The sequence below is a fragment of the Suncus etruscus genome, chromosome 14 (assembly GCF_024139225.1).
Source record: "Suncus etruscus isolate mSunEtr1 chromosome 14, mSunEtr1.pri.cur, whole genome shotgun sequence".
Classification (NCBI taxonomy): Eukaryota; Metazoa; Chordata; class Mammalia; order Eulipotyphla; family Soricidae; genus Suncus; species Suncus etruscus.
The window spans coordinates 78,728,662-78,748,626 of NC_064861.1; the positions used below are offsets into that span (position 1 = coordinate 78,728,662).

The following is a 19,965-nucleotide window of genomic DNA, read 5'->3' on the forward strand; positions in this document are numbered from 1 at the left end:
TCCCCTTTGGTGCCCATCCCCTTTAATGTGTGAAGGGACACCTTCTAAGGGTCCTTAGATATTTGAAAAAGGCTCTCACTTTAACCAAAGCAGAATGAATTCTTTGTTCTTTCTTGAGGTGTGGGGATAGAATCACCTTAAAAATCTGAAGAAAACAATGTAGGCCAAAGAAGAAAATAGAAAGTTAACATCTTAGAGATAAAAGAGGATGCTGCATTGTTGCATGTATTTGACAATAGCAGGGTGTTGGGTCAAAAAGGAAAAAGGAGTAAGAAAAGACTCCTGGAAATTCAGATGCAGGGGGGGGGATGCTTAAGAGAAAACATAGAAATTAAAAGAAAAAGGCAAAGAGATGGAAATTGGGGAGAAGAGAACTTGAGGACTGATTTGATATCTTAAATCTTTAAAAAAGGGGGGTGGATTTCTAGAAAGAATGATGAGGGCCAAAAATTCTGACAAAAGCAACATATGAACAACTTCTGGACCTGATAGATATGTGACAAAAAATGAAGAGATTTTATGCTGAGCATGATTCAAGAGAAAATTGGTAGATAGTGTTATGAAGCCTCCATACTTGGAGGTCCAGAGTATGAAAGCTTTTAGAGAGAAGAAAATGGTACTGGATACAAGATCAGAAATTCACATAGCTTCAGACTTCAACAGAAGAAAGCAGAAGAGTGTTGATTCTAAATCCCTAAAGAGGGCTGGAGTGATAATACAGTGGTAGGACACTTACCTTGCACATAGGAAATCAGGATCAGCACAGTGCCTAAGCACTCCAGGACGTGGCCCAAACAAACAAAATAAGCAACAAAAAGGGGGGGAGTGGAACATCAGCTAAATGATGTGCTCTGAGGCATTTCAACCCTGAGATTTATACAAACTCTGAATGAAGCGTCAGGTATGTCAGGGTAGGATGAAAACATTTCAAAGATACGTGTGTTTCAAATATTACTTTCTAGAGTACAGTAGGTAGGACATTTGCCTTGCAGGTGGCTGACCTGAGTTTGATCTCTGGCACCACGTATGGTCCCCTAAGCCTACAGGGAATGATCCCTGATCACAGAGCCAGGAATAAATCTGAGCACCATTAGGTATGCTCCATACTTTCTGTACCTCCTGTACCCTTTGCTTAGAAACCTTTTGGAAATTGTTCTTAATTTGGTTGGAGAACTCTGATAGCGCTTATGAAACAAAGAAAACAAAGCCAGGGGCTGGCACAATAGCACAACACATAAGGTGTTTGCCTTGCATGTGGCTGACCCAAATTTAATCCCCAGCATCCACCCCCAAAGTCTGAAAGGAGTGATTTCTGAGTGCAGAGCCAGGAACTCCTGAACACTGCCAGGTGTGGCCCAACAACCAAAAAAGAAAAGAAAACAAAGCCAGTAAAGTTGTGCTTTACATTTTTTTTTTATAAATGGTGCCAAATTTTATAAAATAAAACATTTTATAAAAGGCTTGTTTATCATGTGGCCGACTTGATTTGATCCCTGACATCTGATATAGTCCCTCGAATACTGCCAGAAGGATTTTTGAGTACAGAGCTAGAAGTAACCCCTAAGCACTGCTAGATGTGCTTCAAAAGCCAACAAAATGAAACAATTTTTTTTTATAAATGAAGCAAGGCACTGGCAGATGATTAGGAGATAGTGATTCCACACTTGACTCTTGTGATCTTGGAGTCCTTGGGTGGTTTATGGATCGATTAACTTCTGATCCATTTCTCGTGGGAACCAGAATAGGCTATCTTATGGCTGGCGTTTGGAATCAGGAAGACTGAGCAAGCTCCATTTGGGGTACTCCACTGATGATTTGAGTAAAGTGTCCAGGAGATGGGATTTCCGCTGGTTTCCTATCCTTACTGCACTCTCTTGGCCATTCACTGTTTTCCAGATCCTCCAGAGAAATAAGTTTCCAGGACCGAGCCACACAGAGTCTTATGCTTGGCCTCCCATAGCCCGTGGCTGCGATGTGGTGGTCATCTCTCAATGTGGAAAGGACCCTTTGCTCTACTTACTGCCAGTGCTCTCAATTCTGCAAACAGAGGGCTGCTATAAGTCATTAGAAAGTAGAAACGGAGTGAGTCTAAGGCAATGTTGTTTACAGTATGAGTGAACTGTTCAAGAGTATGTGACACTAACTTTGGGTAAAGGTTGACTCACATTCCTCTGCCAGCCCCAGGCTGGGAGGATAGAATCTCTTCCTCCTGCCACAGCACAGAAAGGCTCCTAGGGCTGCCCTCAGCTCACTGGGGCTGCTGGCTGAGAGTTGGCAGGAGAGTTGGCTTTCAGGAATGGTTGCTTCGGTGAAGGAAACTTCAGTAATTATTTCACTGACCTAATACTTTCTTTTAATATTATCTTTATTTAAGCACCTTGATTACAGGCATGATTATAGTTGGGTTTCAGTCATAAAAAGAACACACCCTTCACCAGTGCAACATTCCCATCACCAATGTCCCCAGTCTCCCCCCCACACACACACACACCTGTATTCAGGCATTCTACTTTTATCACTCATTAACATTGTCACCATAGTTGTCAGTGTAGTTATTTCTCTAACTGCCCTCACCACTCTTTGTAGTGAGCTTCATATCATGAGCTGGTCCTTCCAGCCTTCATCTCTATTGTCTCTGGGTATTATTACAATAATGTCTTTTATTTTTCTTAAAACCCATAGATGAGTGACACTATTTTGTGTCTATTTCTCTTCTTCTGACTTATTTCACTTAGCATAATAGATTCCATGTACATCCACTTATAAAAAAATTTCATGACTTCATCTCTCCTGACGGCTTTACAATATTCCATTGTGTATATGTACCACATTTTCTTTAGCCATTCATCTGTTGAAGGACATATTGGTTGTTTCCAGAGTCTTGCTATTATAAATAGCACTTCAATGAATATAGGTGTGAGGAAGGGATTTTTGTATTGTATTTTTGTGTTCCTAGGGTATATCCCTAGGAGTGGTTTAGCTGGATCATATGGGAGCTCAATTTCCAGTTTTTTAAGGAATCTCCATATTGTTTTCATAAAGGCTGGACTAGATGGCATTCCAACCAGCAGTGAATGGGAGTTCCTTTCCACATCCTCACCAACACTGATTGTTCTTGTTCTTTGTGATGTATTCCTGTCTTAGTGGCTTGAGATGGTACCTCATACTTGTTTTGATTTGCATCTCCCTGATGATTAGTGATGTAGAGCATTTTTTCATGTGTCTTTTGGTTATTGTTTTTCTTCTCTGAGGAAGTCTGTTCATTCCTCTCCCCATTTTTTGATGGGGTTAGTTTTTTTTCCTTTTAAGTTCTGTCAATACCTTGTATATATTTTTTTTTGTTTTGTTTTTTTTAATATAAATTTTTATTTTGATCATAATGGCTTACATATTGTTGACAATAATATTTTAGGTACATATTTACATAAAATCAGGGGGGATTCCCATCGCCAAATTGTCATCCCTACGCCTCCGTTTCTATCCTACCTCCCTTTTCCTTTTCCCTCACCCCAGGGCGGCTAGAATATGTGGTCCCCTCTGTATCTAACCCACTACTTAGTAGTCTTGCACCTGTTTGGTCCTGATGCCTCCCTTATTTCCCCCTCTATCTGGAGTCAGGACTAGCTAGTTCAAGTTGCGTGGTTTTGTTTGAAGGAGAAAAAAGCAATAAACTGGGGTAAGAGTCTAATACCCCGAAAATGGGCGGAGTCCTTCTAAAGGCTCTCATCATCACTCTGGGAGATGGAGAAAAAGTAGGTGAAACACTCCACTAGTACCAAAAGAAGTGTCAAATATCCAGTGAGGGCTCCAGCTATTTCGATAAGCACCACACAGAGCAGACAAAACAAACAAACAAACAAGTAGAAAAAAAAATAAAACAAAAACAGACAAACAAAAATCACGCCATGGTCTTGAATTAAGAAACATGGCATAGCACATAACGAAAGAGAAGAAAGGAAGAGAAAAAAAATAGAAAAAATAAGTATAATTGGGGACTACACTTTCAATAATCACACCCAAACAGAGAAATCGACCAAAATAGATTGGTAAATCAAAAATAATAATAACAATAATAAATGAAGGTACTATATATATTTATATCAAAAAAATAACCAAGGTTTTGTGCTTTTTGTATTTTTGTTTTTTTCCCTCCTGCACTGGCACAGTAAATATTGGGGTCATTCGAAAAAGAATTCACTTGGCCTAAGAGATATGGGATTTCTCCGTCCTTGGAGCATACTGTCATGGGATCAACTCTAGACATTGCTCAGGATCCTTTACTTTGCCGGTGGTGGTTTTTTTTTTTTTTTCCTTTCTTTTTTTTTTCCTTTGGTGTGTGGAAGACTTCTGCTCTGTGTTTAGAGGTCTCAGTATCTGTACAGATCCTGAGGTGGGACTTATGATGAAGTCAGTCTTTGTGGTTCTAGAGGTTCTGTTACCTCAGTGTCATTTTAACCCATCTTCTGTGGTTGATGATCTTGGTCTTTGCACTGAGCCTAGGGTGGCACCTAGGATAGCGTCTTTCTTTGTGCTCCCAAAAGCCCCATTCCGTTACAATTGTCTCTGCCGGATCTTTGGGGCTGGGGATCATGATTCTTGTGCAGGTCATAGTTCAAACCCTAAACTAGGGCTTATTTATTGGTCCCAAGATGTATACAGTCTGGTCGTGAATCAAGCAGCCAGTCATCTGTAAATCCCGATCTTGGGTTTTTGTCCTACCCAAGGGAGCCAAGACTTCTGGTTTTGTCTTGTCGTTAGTTGGTAAGGTAGGCTAATCTGCTCTAAGGTCAAAATGATCGCATTTTCCCTGTTGTCAGGATATCATGTTAGAGGTGGGCCTTGTTGTTGGTCTCGTCGTATTAAGGCCGTCCTGGATGGAGTTTGTTTCCTGCAGCTGTTGTGGAGAGCTGTGCCGTTTCTATGTCGGAGATCCAGGGTTCAAGGCTGGATGAATGGTATCTAATCACCTGAGGTCTAATTTGATTCCACATGACATATTTTCAAGGCAGGAGATATCCCTATATTTTAAATAACTATGAGTTCCTATCTCTAGTAGATAAGAGCTCTCTTTTATTTTTTTTTTAAATGTAAAATTTCCCCTTTACTTAGTGTGCCTTTGTAGGGGGAAGTGGTGCTACATCATAATGTCTGTGTATTCGTGGGTGGACTGATGGGATAACAGCCACAGGTCACCTACCAAAAAACGAAGAAAAAAAAAAGGGGGGGGGGATTGAAACTGTATGTGCTCACAAATATATATGAAGGACAAACATTTAAAAAAAAAGATAAATAAATAAATTAAAAAAAAAAAAAGAAATAAAATGAGTTAGCGAAATTTTTATGGGACCAAAGTGGTGCAAAAGACTACCTTACATTTGGGGGAGGGCAGGTAAAGAGGTGGTGTATTACAGGTCTTATGCCTATGTTGGAAGTACAGTTTTTCCCATTGTCTTTTGGGTTTTTCTTGTGGTGTGTGGGTTCCCAGGCATCTTCCTAACCCACCCCCTGACCTTCTTCAGATTGGTAAATATTTGCGGCAGGGGGGTACCTTGTATATTTTTTATATTAGCCCCTATCTGATGGGTATTGGATAAATAGTTTCTCCCATTCTGTGGGTGGCTTTTGTATCCTTGGCACTATTTACTTTGAGATGCAGAAGCTCCTCAGCTTAATATATTTCCATCTGGGGGCCGGAGCGGTAGGGCATTTGCCTTGCACGCACTGCCTAGGATGGACCACAGGTTCCATCCCAACATCCCATATGGTCTCCAAAGCCAGGAGCGATTTCACCGGGTGTGGCCCAAAAACAACAACAACAAAAAATTAATGTATCTTTATCTCTGCTTCCACTTGTTTGGAGAATGTGGTTTCCTCCTTGAAGATGCCTTTAGTCTCAATGTCATGGAATGTTTTACCTACCTTATAGTTTTAGGTCTAATATCAAGGTCTTTAATCCATTTGGATTTGACCTTTGTGCATGGTGTTAGATCGAGGGCTTAGTTTGCTTTTTTGCAAGTGGCTGACCAGTTGTGCCAACATCACTTGTTGAAGAGGCTTTCCTTGCTCCATTTTGCATTTCTTTCCCCTTTATCAAAGATCACACTATTGTATGACTGGGGAACATTCTCTGAATACTCAAGTCTATTCCACTGATCTGAGGGTATGTCTTTATTCCAATACCATGCTGTTTTGATAACTACAGCTTTGTAATACAATTTAAAGTTGGGGAAAGTGATGCCTCCCATATTCCTTTTCCCAAGGGTTGCTCAAGCTATTTGCGGGTGTTGATATCTCATCGTTGTTTTGATTTGCATCTCCCTGACGATTAGTGATGAGGAGCATTTTTTCATGTGCCTTTTGGCCATTTGTATTTCTTTTTTATCAAAGTGTCTGTTCATTTCTCCTCCCCATTTTTTGATGGGATTATATTTTTTTTCTTGTAAAGTTCTGTCAAGGAAAAAACTCTTCAACAAGTGGTGCTGGCAGAACTGGTTCGCCACTTGCAAAAAAGCGAACATAGACCCCCAGTTAACATCATGTATGAAAGTAAAATTCAAATGGATTAAAAACCTTGATATCAGACCTGATACCATAAGGTATATAGAACAACACGTCGGTAAAACACTCCATGACATTGAGACTAAAGGCATCTTCAAGGAGGAAACTGCACTTTCCAAACAAGTGAAAGCAGAGATCAACAGATGGGAGTACATTAAACTGAGAAGCTTCTGCACCTCAAAAGAAATAGTGCCCAGGATACAAGAGTCACCCACCGAGTGGGAGAAACTATTCATCCAACACCCATCAGATAAGGGGCTAATATCCATATCCAAAATATACAGGGCACTGACAGAACTTTACAAAAAAAAAACATCTAATCCCATCAAAAAATGGGGAGGAGAAATGAACAGACACTTTTTTTTTTTTTTTTTTTTTTGGTTTTTGGGCCACACCCGGTGATGCTCAGGGGTTACTCCTGGCTGTCTGCTCAGAAATAGCTCCTGGCAGGCACGGGGGACCATATGGGACACTGGGATTTGAACCAACCACCTTTGGTTCTGGATCGGCTGCTTGCAAGGCAAACGCCACTCTGTTATCTCTCTGGGCCCATGAACAGACACTTTGATAAAAAAAGAAATACAAATGGCCAAATGGCACATGAAAAAATGCTCCTCATCACTAATCGTCAGGGAGATACAAATCAAAACAACGATGAGATACCATCTCACACCACAGAGATTGGCGCACATCACAAAGAATGAGAACAATTCGTGCTGGTGGGGATGTGGAGAGAAAGGAACTCTTATCCACTGCTGGTGGGAATGCTGTCTAGTCCAGCCTCTATGGAAAGCGATATGGAGATTCCTCCAAAATCTGGAAATTGAGCTCCCATTTGACCCAGCTATTCCACTCCTAGGGATATACCCTAGGAACACAAGAATACAATACATAAACCCCTTCCTCACACCTATATTTATTGCAGCACTAATCACAATAGCCAGGCTCTGGAAACAACCAAGATGTCCTTCAACAGACGAATGGCTAAAGAAACTGTGGTACATATACACAATGGAATATTATGCAGCCATCAGAAGAGATGAAGTCATGAAATTTTCCTATACATGGGTGTACATAGAATCTATCATGCTGAGTGAAATAAGTCAAAGGGAGAGAGAAACGGACACAGAATAGTCTCACTCATCTATGGGTTTTAAGAAAAATAAAAGTCATTTTTTGCGGGCCCAGAGAGATAGCACAGAGGCATTTGCCTTGCAATCAGCCGATCCAGGACCAAAGGTGGTTGGTTCGAATCCCGGAGTCCCATATGGTCCCCTGTGCCTGCCAGGAGCTATTTCTGAGCAGAGAGCCAGGAGTAACCCCTGAGCCGGGTGTGACCCAAAAACCAAAAAAAAAAAAAAGTCATTTTTTGCAACAATCTTCAGAGACAATGAGAGAAGGGCTGGAACTTCCAGCTCACTTCATGAAGCTCACCACAAAGAGTGGTTAGTGCAGTTATAGAAATAACTACACAGAGAACTACCATAATCATATGAATGAATGAGGGAACTGGAAAGCCTGTCTGGAGTACAGGTGGAGGTGGGGTGGGATGGAGGGAGATTTGGGACATTGGTGGTGGGAATGTTGCACTGGTGAAGGGAGTGTTCTTTACATGACCGAAACCTAATCACAATCATATATGTAATCAAAATGTTTAAATAAAGAAAACAAAACAAAAGATTTAAAGTGGGGCCGGAAAAAAATTAGGTGCTTGTATGTCTGGGGAACATTGTCTGAGAACTCAAGCCTATTCCACTGATCTGAGGATCTGTCTTTATTCCAATACCATGCTGTTTTGATAACTATTGCTTTGTAGTACAGTTTAAAGTTGGGGAAAGTAATGCCTCCCAAGCTATTCGAGGGTATTTATTGTTCCAGATGAACTTCATAAGTGTTTGATCTACTTCTTTGAAAAATGTTATGGGTATCTTTAGAGGGATTGCATTAAATCTGTATAATGCTTTGGGGGGGAGTATTGCCATTTTAATGATGTTAATCCTGCCAGTCCGTGAGCAGGGTATGTGTTTCCATTTTCGTGTATCCTCTCATTTCTTGGAGCAGGGCTTTATAGTTTTTTTTGTATAGGTCCTTCACGTCTTTGGTCAAGTTGACTCCAAGATATTTGAGTTTGTATGGCACTAATGTGAATGGGATTGCCTTCTTGATGTCCATCTCTTCCCTATCATTATTGGTGTATAAAAAGGCCATTGATTTCTATGTGTTAATTTTGTAGTCTGCCACCTTGCTATATGAGTCTATTGTTTCTAGAAGCTTTTTGGTAGAGTCTTTAGGGTTTTCTAAGTAGAGTATCATGTCATCGGCAAACAATGAGAGCTTGACTTCTTCCTTTCCTATCTGGATTCCCTTGATATTTTTTTCTTGCCTGATTGCTATAGCAAGTACTGATCTCCCCCTTTTCATTTCTAATCTGGTTTATTAAGTTTCTCCTTTTCTTAGTGAATTTTGCTTGTGATATATAAATCTTGTTTATTTTTCAAAGAACCAACTTTTCTGCTTTCACTGATCTTTTGGATTGTTTTTATTGATTTCCACTTCATTGATTTCTGCTCTAAGCTTTGTTATTTCCTTCAGTCTACCTATTTTTGGTTCCTTTCATTGAGCATTTTCTAATTTTATAAGCTGTGTCATTAAGCTTTTTATGTAGGTCTCGTCTTCCTTTCTGATATGTGCTTTCAAGGCAATAAATTTTCCTCTTAGTACCGCTTTTGCTGTGTCCCATATATTCTGGTAATTTGTGTCTTCATTGTCATTTGTTTCCAGGAATGTTTTGATTTCCTCTTTTAATTTTAATTTCAACTTTAACTGAACTGGTTGTTCAGTAGTAAGCTTTTTAATTTCCAGGTGTTAGGTAGTCTATTCAGTTTCTATACTCTTGACTTTATAGAGATATGTTTTATGGGCCAGCATGTAGTCTATTCTGGAGAATGACCCAGGTGCATTGGAGAAGAATGGATATCAAATTTTCTGGGAAAGTGGAGTGCCACTTTCTTCCATTTCTCCTTTCAGAGCTGATATATTCTTGTTGGGTTTCACCCTGGTTGACCCATGAAGGGGTAACAGGGCAATGTTGAGGTCTCCCACTATTAATGTGTTGCTATTGATATCTTTTTTCATATTTGATAACAATTGTATTAAATCTTGTGCTGGTCCCTCATCAGGTGCTCTTAGCACTCCAGTGAAAGACAGGGCTCTAATAACAATAAATAACCATTCATTTTTCTAAGTATATTATGTAGTTTAATTGTCTTTCCTTGAGTATCTGTATTGACCTGTCCTGTATTAAGTGGATAATGTTTGTTCTCTCCTCCTATAATGGGTATCATACCCAGGGCCTCATGCATGCAAGGCCAGTACTTTAGCACCAAGCTGCCTCTCCAGCCCTAAGTTGATATTTATATTTGTTGAGTGAGTCCGCTGCTTGTGTTGACAGAACCTTTACTGGGCTCGGCTTGGTTCCAGGCCTGCCTTATACTCACATGTCTCCACCCTTAGCCTGCCCTTAGACTTGAGGCCTAGAACATGCTCAGGAGAATGAAGGAGAGGAAAGAGGAGAATGTTTCCACATTACTGGTGCCTGTGATAGGCACAGGAGGGCGGGAGAGCCCTTTCAGGAGTGCTGTGTGGGATAGAGGAGCACAGGGAACATGCTATTGGGATAGTCTTCTGAGGAAGAGATAGTAACCTTTCTTAAAGCCCCTTGCATGAGGCAGTTTTTTCCATTTCTGCTTCAAGTAGACCCTCTCAAGCCAAACTGCCCAGGCTTTTATTTGCTCTGCAACTTCAGGCAACTGACCTCCCTTTCTTTTTATTTTTTCTTTGTGACCTCCCTTTCTGACCTGACTTCTCTGTGGAATGAGATGGCTTCTGACTGTGCAAAAACACTGTAAGGGCTTCGATTAAGCCCCAGCAGAGTGTACTCAAATGTGTCTCAGTCTGTTTTCCTGACATGACAGTGTAGCAATTCTACTTGGCACAATAAAAAGAACTGTCATACACTTACACTATGTATGCAAAGATGTTGTTTTGTGTGCGTGTGTGTGTGTGTGTGTGTGTGTGTGTGTGTGTGTGAGAGAGAGAGAGAGAGAGAGAGAGAGAGAGAGAGAGAGAGAGAGAGAGAGAGAGAACGACTAGATGTGCCTTGTTCTCTTACCTTTGTATAGAATTCTACAATTTTTTTTGTCTTTGCAGCCTCTGGCAGTCATCGTTTGCCCTGGGTGGAAGAAGGCCCAGTTTATTTTTGAATTATTGGGAGACTACATTGCATCCTCTAGGCCTCTTCACCCCATGTTACTAACAATTGGACTCAACAAAGATGAAGCCAAAAACATGAAGCTCCCAAGAGGGTGTAAGCATCCTTTTCAAGCTGCTTGCCTTTCCCTGGAGATCATGATGAACCTGCCAGACAGGCCTAGAAGTTACACATGAAACATAGCAGTTGAGGGTCAGACCTTACCTGTCTGTTCCGTCGGGGTCTGCATTGGGCGTGTTGGAGCTGCTGAGGAAATCCCGTGGTTTCATATGTCTATCAGCTCTTTACTATCATTGCAAAGCAGAGAAACCTGGGGCTTAGGTGTGGAGACACACAATGACAGGAGACATGGGGACAGGAGACACACAGAGGCAGGCAAACATCTTCTCTCACTTACTCTAGCAAGAAAAACAACTTTTTAAAAAACTGGTTTCACGGCTGGAGAGATAGCATGTAGGTAAGGCATTTGCCTTACATGCAGAAGGACAGTAGTTCGAATCCCAGCAACCCATATGGTCCCCTGAGCCTGCCAGGAGTGATTTCTGACTGTAGAGCCAGGAGTAACCCCTGAGTGCTGCTGGTGTCCCCCCCAAAAAAAAAAACAAAAAAAACAAAACTGGTTTCAGTAGAAAGCATTTCTAGAAACTGTATGCTCTTATGGAAGTAAATGATAGGGGGGAAATGGTTGAAAACCTAAGATGTCTGTTGTTTTTTTCCTTAGGTGACATGATTGTTACAACACCACATAGCCTCCAGAGATTGCTCAAATATCAAAGCTTGTTATTTCTTAGACTCTGTCACCTGATTTTGGATGAGGCAGACATATTATTTGTTGAAGCTAATGAACAAGTAAGTGTGGTGACCACTTAGATGTCATTACAACTCAGAAATCAGTGTAGAGACATAGAAATGCATGTGTATATAAAGTCTTGAGTGCTTTTAGGGTTCCAGGAGTGTGTTTACTTGGGGTAGAAACTGGTTAATTTAAAGCTATTTTCTCTGGCTGAAGGACTGAGGTATAGCAGGTAAGCACTTTCTTTGAATATGGCTGACCTGGGTTCGATCCCTGGCATCGCAGGTGGTCCTCAAGTCCTCCAGGAGTAATTCCTGACTGCAGAGCCATGCGTAAGCTCTGAGTAGGCATGGCCCCCTCCTCAAAATAATACATTGAAACAGTTTTTAACTTTTTGTTGTTCTTTAGACCACACCTGGTGGTTTTCAGGAGCTCCTCCCAGCAGTGCTCAGTGGTGTCACCTGGCCTATTATGTGCAGAGCTAGCTTCTCTAGTACTTTGACTATGTTCCCCAGCTCTTCACTTTCATAATGGAGAAGAGAACTTTGGTTTGAAATTCCTTTTAAAAGTGTTATCTTTGAAGAACAAAATTTCTTATGAAGGGTTTTTCAAATAGTAATAGTTTTCTGGCAAAGGGCCACTCGAGAGACAGTTCCTCAGGTAAGGCTTTTACCTTGCAAGCAACTTAGCCAGGTTCAAGCCCTGGCACCATGCATGGTTCACTGAGCCCATCAAGAGTGATCCCTGAGCACAGAGACAGTAATAAACCCTGGAGCAAAGGCAGATGTGGCTCGTATATACCCGCCAAACCCCAATTTTTGTTCTGACTATGGTTATAGCCTTGTATTTATTATTATTATTATTATTATTATTATTTGATTCATAGGTTACACCCGGTGGCACTCAGGAGTTACTCATGGCTCTGCTCTCAGAAATCACTCCTGGAAGGCTTGGGGGACTATATGAGATGCTGGGAATCAAACCACTGTTCGTCCTGGGTTGGCTGCATGCAAAGCAAATGCCCTACCACTGTTCTGTCTCTCTGGCCCCAGTTGCAATCTTTTTATTTTTGAAAAACCCAACTTTAATCACCTCCTATGCACAGAAGATACCTATTTTGGAGTATTTATTGTTTATATTTCCTATGTCTATTAATTCATATTGGTGACACTTTCAGATGTATATTTTATGTGCTACTTTGTAACTTAGAATTTTGGGGGACTTCCCAACAGAGGTCCAGAAACTCCCATAGTGATTCTAACTACCTGGGCCATTGCTGCTACTCTTCCTGCAGTGCCAGGGTTATCCAGGTCACCCCAACAGGATGATCGCCTCCAGGACTGCACCAGTGGTGTTCAGGGGCCTCCAAGGCAATGGTCTGGAGATCCTGTTGTGCCAGGAATCAGACCTGGCATGGTGCCTGCCTGCCTGCCTGGCATGCTCTAACCATTGAGCAGTCTCCTGGACCTCTCACTTGCTTTCTTGAGGGGTGGGGGGAGCCCAGACCCAGCTCTGCTTGGGGCTTACTCCTGACTGCTCTCAGGGATCACTTCAGGCAGTGCTCAGGAAACCTGGTGGGATGTTGGGAACCAAACTGGTTGGTTGCTTGCCAGCCAAGGTCAGGCTATCTCTTCAGCCTCAGTGATTCACATTTTTTTAGTAAACATTGTGAGAATTCTTCCTACCTGTTATTCATAACACTTTTGTGATTGCTACTAATTAGAAAGTATTAAATCCTGAATCCACACCATAGTTTATTTTTAAATTACCATTTCTTTGGGCTTGTGTGTATGTGTGAGAAAGTATTCCTAGGTCAAAGACTGGGGTCCTCTGAAACACTTGATGGCAGCAGTGTCATAGGTTGAGTAGGGACATTTGTCTGAGAGCGGTTATGATCACAGTGGCTGGTCCTAGCCATGTCACTTACTGGCAGGGTTTCTAGAGCCTGAAGACTCAGCTCTGTGCCATGCATGCCCTGTGCTGCTCCCTCCTACGTTCAACTTCTTTAAACAGTTTTCTACCACCACACCTTCCCAGTGCCCATCAGCTGTGCCTTTGCGGCTTTCATAGCATGATTGAACCTTAGTTGGAGCTGCTTGGTTGCTTGTAAAGAGGAGCACAAACAGCCTGGCCATCCCACTCACCCTTGAGCTACTGTTCTTTTCCTTGATTTATTCTGTCTTTGAGGTCATGTTTCTTATCAGGCCACAGAACGTTGTACTCAATAAGGTTAATCCTTTGTCACCTAAATTTCCTCCCGAATGCTGTTTGTATTTGCATTTGGTTTGTATTTAACCTTTTGGTTCTTTGCTGCTTTTTTTCCCCCTTTTCTGTTTCAAAGGCTTTGTTTGTTTCACCCTGAGAACAGAATATGTGCTTATTAGTTCTGTCGACTAAATCTTACTTGGCTTTGAAATAAGAATGAAATAATGATATACCTGGTTGTTGTTGTTTTTTTTTTTTTAGATGCTTGCTATACTAGATAATTTTAAAAAATATACTGAAGAAAGGGAGTCCGCCCCACGTCAGATTGTCGCTGTGGGAGTTCACTGGAACAAGCACATAGAACATTTAACCAAGGAGTTCATGAGTGACCCCTATGTTGTCATTACAACCTTGAAGGAGGCGGCTCTTTATGGCAGCGTCCAGCAGGTGGTGCCTGGGAGAGGGTGGTGGCAGGGCTGTTGAACACAAACAGGTCGCCTTTATTTCATGACTTCATGTTAGCAAATCACAGTTTTAATTTTTAGCACCAGTCATGCATTTAAAGTTAAATGTATTTACTAAATATCCTTTCTATTTCAATTGTAACTATCAGAGTATCTTGAATATTAAAAAAAAAATCCCCGTTTTTGCATTTCATTGTCAGATAGTGCATCTTTGCCTAGAAAGTGAAAAGACTTCTACATTGCTCCAGACTTTTGATTTTGTTCCCAGTCAAGCACAAAAGACCTTGATCTTCACCTGTTCTGAAGAGGAGACAGAAATGGTGTCTAAGGTGAGCCCTTCTACTTGCAACTGTCTTTTGTCGTGAAGCAAAGTGCCTGTACATGGGAAGTGTGGGAGGAGAGAGAAGAGGGCTCCAGGGCCCCTGAAGGTGAAGGGGATTGATTACACGCCACATGTTTGGAATTCGGAATGTTCTAGGATAGCTGGTGGTGTGGTAGTGTTTTACCATACATTGAGCTGTCTTCAGTATGAAGACAAGGGTAGTTCAGTACTCAGTGGTAGTAAAGCTGCCCATGTTTCACATCAGTCAGAAGGTGAGGTGAATTCTACTGCCCAGCACTGACTGGAGCAGAGGGACTGGGGGACCCTCCCCTTGGCCACCTCAGCCTTCCAGTTTCCCCAGAAGCTGAGGATGTTCCAGTGTTTAGAATTTTGTATTGACAGAATAGTCAGAGGATCCCAAACATGAAGAAAACCCAACTTCCCCTAGATCTTTTATGACTTGCACAATAAGCATGATCCCCAGTCCCAAAGGTCTGACAGAGACAACTGCAACAGAATGGGGCTTCTGGAAGCACAAAGAAAGACACTATCCTAGGTGCCATCCTAGGTTCAGTGCAAAGACCAAGGTCACCAACCACAGAAGATGGATTAAAACGACTCTGAGGTAACAGAACCTCTAGAACCACAAAGACTGACTTCATCACAAGTCCTACCTCAGGATCTGTGCAGATACTGAGACCTCTAAACACAGAGCTCTGAGTGTATCACCCTGGACAGAACAGAAGTCTTCCACACACCAAAAAACACCACCGGGAGAATAAATGATCCTGAGCAAAGTCTAGAGCTGATCCCATAACAGTATACTCCAAGGATGGAGAAACCCCATATTTCTTAGGCCAAGTGAATTCCTTTTCGAATGACCCCAATATTTACTGTGCCAGGGCAGGAGGGGAAAAAACAAAAATACAAAAAGCACATAACCTTGGTTATTTTATATATATATATATATACATATATATCTTTTACCTTCATTTATTATTATTATTATTTTTATTTACCTATCTATTTTGGTCGATTTCTCTGTTTGGGTGTGATTATTGAAATCGTTGTCCCCAATTATACTTATTTTTTTCTCTTCTTTTCTTTTCCTTCGTTATGTGCTATGCCATGTTTCTTATTTCAAGACCATGGCATGTTTTTGGTTTGTTTGTTTGTTTTTGTTTTTGTTTGTTTGTTTGTTTTGCTTTGTTTTTCGTCTGTTTTTTGTGGTGCTTATCGATATAGCTGGAGTCCTCACTGGATAATTGACACTTTTTTTGGTACTGATGGAGTGTTTCACCTTCTTTCTCTCCTTCATCTCCCAAATCGATGATGAGAGCCTCTAGAAGGATTCCACCCATTTTGGGAGTATTAGACTCTTACCCCAGTTTATTTATCTTCTCCTTTTCAGGCAAAACCACGCAACTTGAACTAGCTAGTCCTGCCTACAGTTAGAGGGGGAGATAAGGGAGGCATCAAGACCAAACAGGTGCAAGACTACTAAGTAGTGGGTTGGATACAGAGGGGACCACATATTCTAGCCACCCTGGGGGTGAGGGAAGAGAAAATGGGAGGTAGGACAAAAACGGAGGAGTAGGGAGGACAACTTGGTGATGGGAATCCCCCCTGATTTTATGTAAATATGTACCTAAAATGTTATTGTCAACAATATGTAAGACACTATGATCAAAATAAAAATTATATTAAAAAAAAGAAAGAAAATAAAATGATGGCTAGATTATAGCATCATTTAGCTAAAAGAGTCAATGATCTGGGCAAAGATTAATGTCTTATAGATTTTAAAATATAGACCTGAAGTTTCTAAACTTTTGTAGTCTACTGGTCCTTTTCAGAAAAAAAAAATCACTCTGTACTGCCCCTGGAAATCTGCTGCTATTGTACCCCAGCCCTCTCACCAGATCATTCCAGTGTTGCCCACTTAGAGAAATAATTCTGGAAAACAAGGACAAGCTAAATAAAATAAAAAATGTAATATACTATTAAAATTCAGTGGAAATGAGATCTAGGAGCTGTGGCAGGGAGGATTCTATTGGAAACAGTGCTGTTGATTTGTGTGCATGTATTTATATGTGTTGGTAAATGAGTCTATATACAATGTATGAATAGACCATTTTTATTTGATTTTATTGGCTTTGGGGTTCTTTGGGATGCTCAGGTCTTAGTCCTGACTTTGCTCAAGAATCACTCCTGGGGCCGGAGAGATAGCATGGAGGTAAGGCATTTGCCTTGCATGCAGAAAGTCGGTGGTTCGAATCCCAGCATCCCATATGGTTCCCTGAGCCTGCCAGGAGCGATTTCTGAGCATAGAGCCAGGAGTAACCCCTAAGCGCTGCCAGGTGTGACCCAAAAACCAAAAAATAAAAAAATAAAATAAAAAAAGAATCACTCCTGGTAGGGCACAGAGGACAATATGGTATGCCAGGAATCAACTTAAACCAGGCAAATAAGCACCCTACCAGCTGACTGTCTCGCCAGACCTCTGTTTATCATTTTTGACAGGTTGAAGTTTTATTTTTGATAGATAAATAAATGGAGGTATACTTTTCACCATGTACTACTGCAGGGCTTGTGAGGTTGAAGAAATAGTTTCATGAGAATTCCAGTCAGACCCAAAATGACTCCAAATAAACTTGTGATTGACTGAAATCAAATCTTTCATCTTGAGGGAGTTTTTTGTTTGTTTGTTTTGGGACCACACCTGGCAGCAGTGTCAGGAGTTACTCCTGACTCTGAGTTCAGAAATCACTCCTGGCAGGCTCAGGGGACCATATGGGATGCTGGGATTCGAACCCATGTCTGTCTCGGGTCGACCACTTGCAAGGCAAATGCCCTACCTCTGTGCTATCTCTGGCCCCCTTGAGGAAGTTTTTAAGAAGTTCTTCACAAAGTAGATAATTTTTTTTCTTTTTTCTTTTTTCTTTTTTTTTTTTTTTTTTGGCCACACCCAATGATGTTTAGGGATTATTTCTCGATCTACACTCGGGAATTACTCCTGGCAATGCTTGGTAGACCATGTAGGTGCTAGGGATTGAACCCTGGTCAGCCACACGCAAGGCAAATGTACAAGCCTTACCCACTGTACTATCTTTCCAGACTCTGTAGATCACTTTTTAAAGAAGGGAAAATAATTTGGTGGGGAGATGCTATACCTGTGATGCTTAAAGCGTACCTCCTGGCTCTAAGCTCAAGGATCACTCCTGGCAGTTCTCAGATGATGGAGATTAAACTTCTGTCAGCTGTGTCCAGGGCAAGCACACCTGCTGTCCTATCAGTCCAGTCTTGGGAAAATAATTTGTTTTTGTTTTTGTTTTGGGGCCACACCTGGCAGTGCTCAGAAGTTACTCCTGGCAAGCTTGGGGGACTATATGGAATGCTGGAGATGGAAACTGGGTCCACAACATGCAAGACAAATGCCCTGCCCACTATACTATCACTCCAACCCCCCCCCAAATAAATGTTTAATTAGAATATTTCACTTGAGGGTCAGAGTGATAGCACAATGGTAGGGTATTTGCCTTGCATGCTGATGACCCAGATCTGGGTTCGATCCCTGGCATCCCATATGGTCCTCCGAACCTGCCAGGGTCAGTTTCTAAGAGTAGAGCTAGGAGTGACCCCTGAGCGCTGCCGGGTGTGGCCCCAACCCCCCTCCCCAATTTCACTTGGTCAAATTATTTAGACATAAGCTGTAGAATTTCAAACATTTGTTTTGCTCATTCTCCTGAATTAGTGGATCAATGTAGCAATACTTCACAGTGAGGTTTACAGCAGTAATGATTGAAGGGAACACAGGCTTTACTATCTTTGACCTGATCTCTTTGAATTCCTCTTTAGGTCATAGAATGCAATTCAATATTTTGCCTGAAGATGCATTCGGGCTTGATTTATAACTTAAAGAGTGTTTTAGAACAGTGGAAAAAGAAGCTAAATTCTGGCTCTCACATTGCATTAGGTAAGTGTTTAGATTGCTCCTTAGATGTAGAAAAGCACAACAATGAAGAGGACTCTTGCCATAGCAGATCATTGGTTTCTGAGCCCCACATCACTGGGAATTAATGAGGGCTGTTAACTTCCCAGTCAGTGTGTTTGTCCCTTAGGTTTGCCGAGGCAGATGCCAGTGCCCCCAATTGTGGTTACTGGGCTGTGATATTTTTGGGGGGTAGGAACTGAAAAAGGATCTCTAGAAGGTAAATGCAATAAAGAAATGTGTTGTAGTCTGGTTGTTGAAATTACCTACGTAGGGGGTGAGTTTGGTGGAATTTCAAGGTTATTTGTAATTGTCCTGCTTCTTTTTCCAGCCTTAACAGATAACTGCATTCCTCTCTTGGCCATCACTGATGCTACTTGTGTGATTCACTTCAGCTTTCCTTCCTCGCCAAAAATATTTGGTGGACGCCTATATTGCATGTCTGATCATTTTCAGAGTTTAACTGAACAGGTTCGATCAACATTTTATCTTTCTGTCTTCTGTTGGTGTTTCTCATGTAATGACATTCATTTATAGTGCGTGGATTGCTCTGGGCAATTCACTACTTTTATTCTCCCCCCACCCCTACCTCAGGGATTTTCTGCAGAACAAGGAGACAGGAAAACCAAATCTGTCTTGCTGCTTACGGAGAAAAATGCATCTTACGCAGTTGGTGTTCTACACTACCTGGAGCGAGCAGATGCCAAGATTCCACCTGAGCTCTATGAATTCACTAAAGGACTCCTGGTAACCAAAGAAGAAAGGAAAGCAAGGAGGCCTCTTTGTCCATCTCTTAAGTCTTTTGGTTTTTGCAAGTAAGCCTGCCATTTATTTTGTAGGGGAGAGAGATAGGGGGGTTCATACCAGTAAAGTTCCTGACTCTGCACTCAAGAATTACTCCATGCTCAGGGGACCATGTAGAATATCAGGGATCAAATCTGGGTCAGCCACATACAAGGCAAGTAGTGCTCTATCCATTGTTCTATCACTATGACCCCAAGCCTGTCATTTTTGGAGTTAAGATAAAGCATCCAATCAAATACAAGACATTTGCCGTTCAGTGGATGATTATACTGCATGTACCCATGTAAATCACAACCCAGCTCTCTAGCAGCACCCTTAAAATCTCCTCAGACCCTTGCCCACTTTGCCTTGTGCCTTAGCCAGTCACACAGTGACCATTCTTCTTTGATCAGACTGTGGGTTGTTTCCAGTTTGGGGCTCTTGCATATGAAACTGTTGTGAAGGTTTTTGTTCTTGACTTTTTGTGAAAACATGCACCTCTTTCTCTTTCTCTTGGGTATACTTTGGGATGGAATTGCTGGGTGATGGGGTAGACATGCTCCAAAGAGATTGATCATTAAT

At 41.5% G+C, this 19,965-nt stretch overlaps 1 protein-coding gene across 1 annotated transcript in view; it reads left to right on the forward strand.

The window, feature by feature from the left end:
• TDRD12 (tudor domain containing 12) overlaps positions 1 to 19,965 on the forward strand; it is an 84,580-nt gene that overhangs the window by 38,993 nt on the left and 25,622 nt on the right. Inside the window, 8 exon segments of the mRNA XM_049787445.1 lie at positions 1,897 to 2,082; positions 10,768 to 10,924; positions 11,550 to 11,677; positions 14,088 to 14,273; positions 14,491 to 14,619; positions 18,468 to 18,585; positions 18,932 to 19,071; positions 19,195 to 19,415. Of these exon segments, the coding sequence (XP_049643402.1) occupies positions 1,897 to 2,082; positions 10,768 to 10,924; positions 11,550 to 11,677; positions 14,088 to 14,273; positions 14,491 to 14,619; positions 18,468 to 18,585; positions 18,932 to 19,071; positions 19,195 to 19,415 (1,265 nt within the window).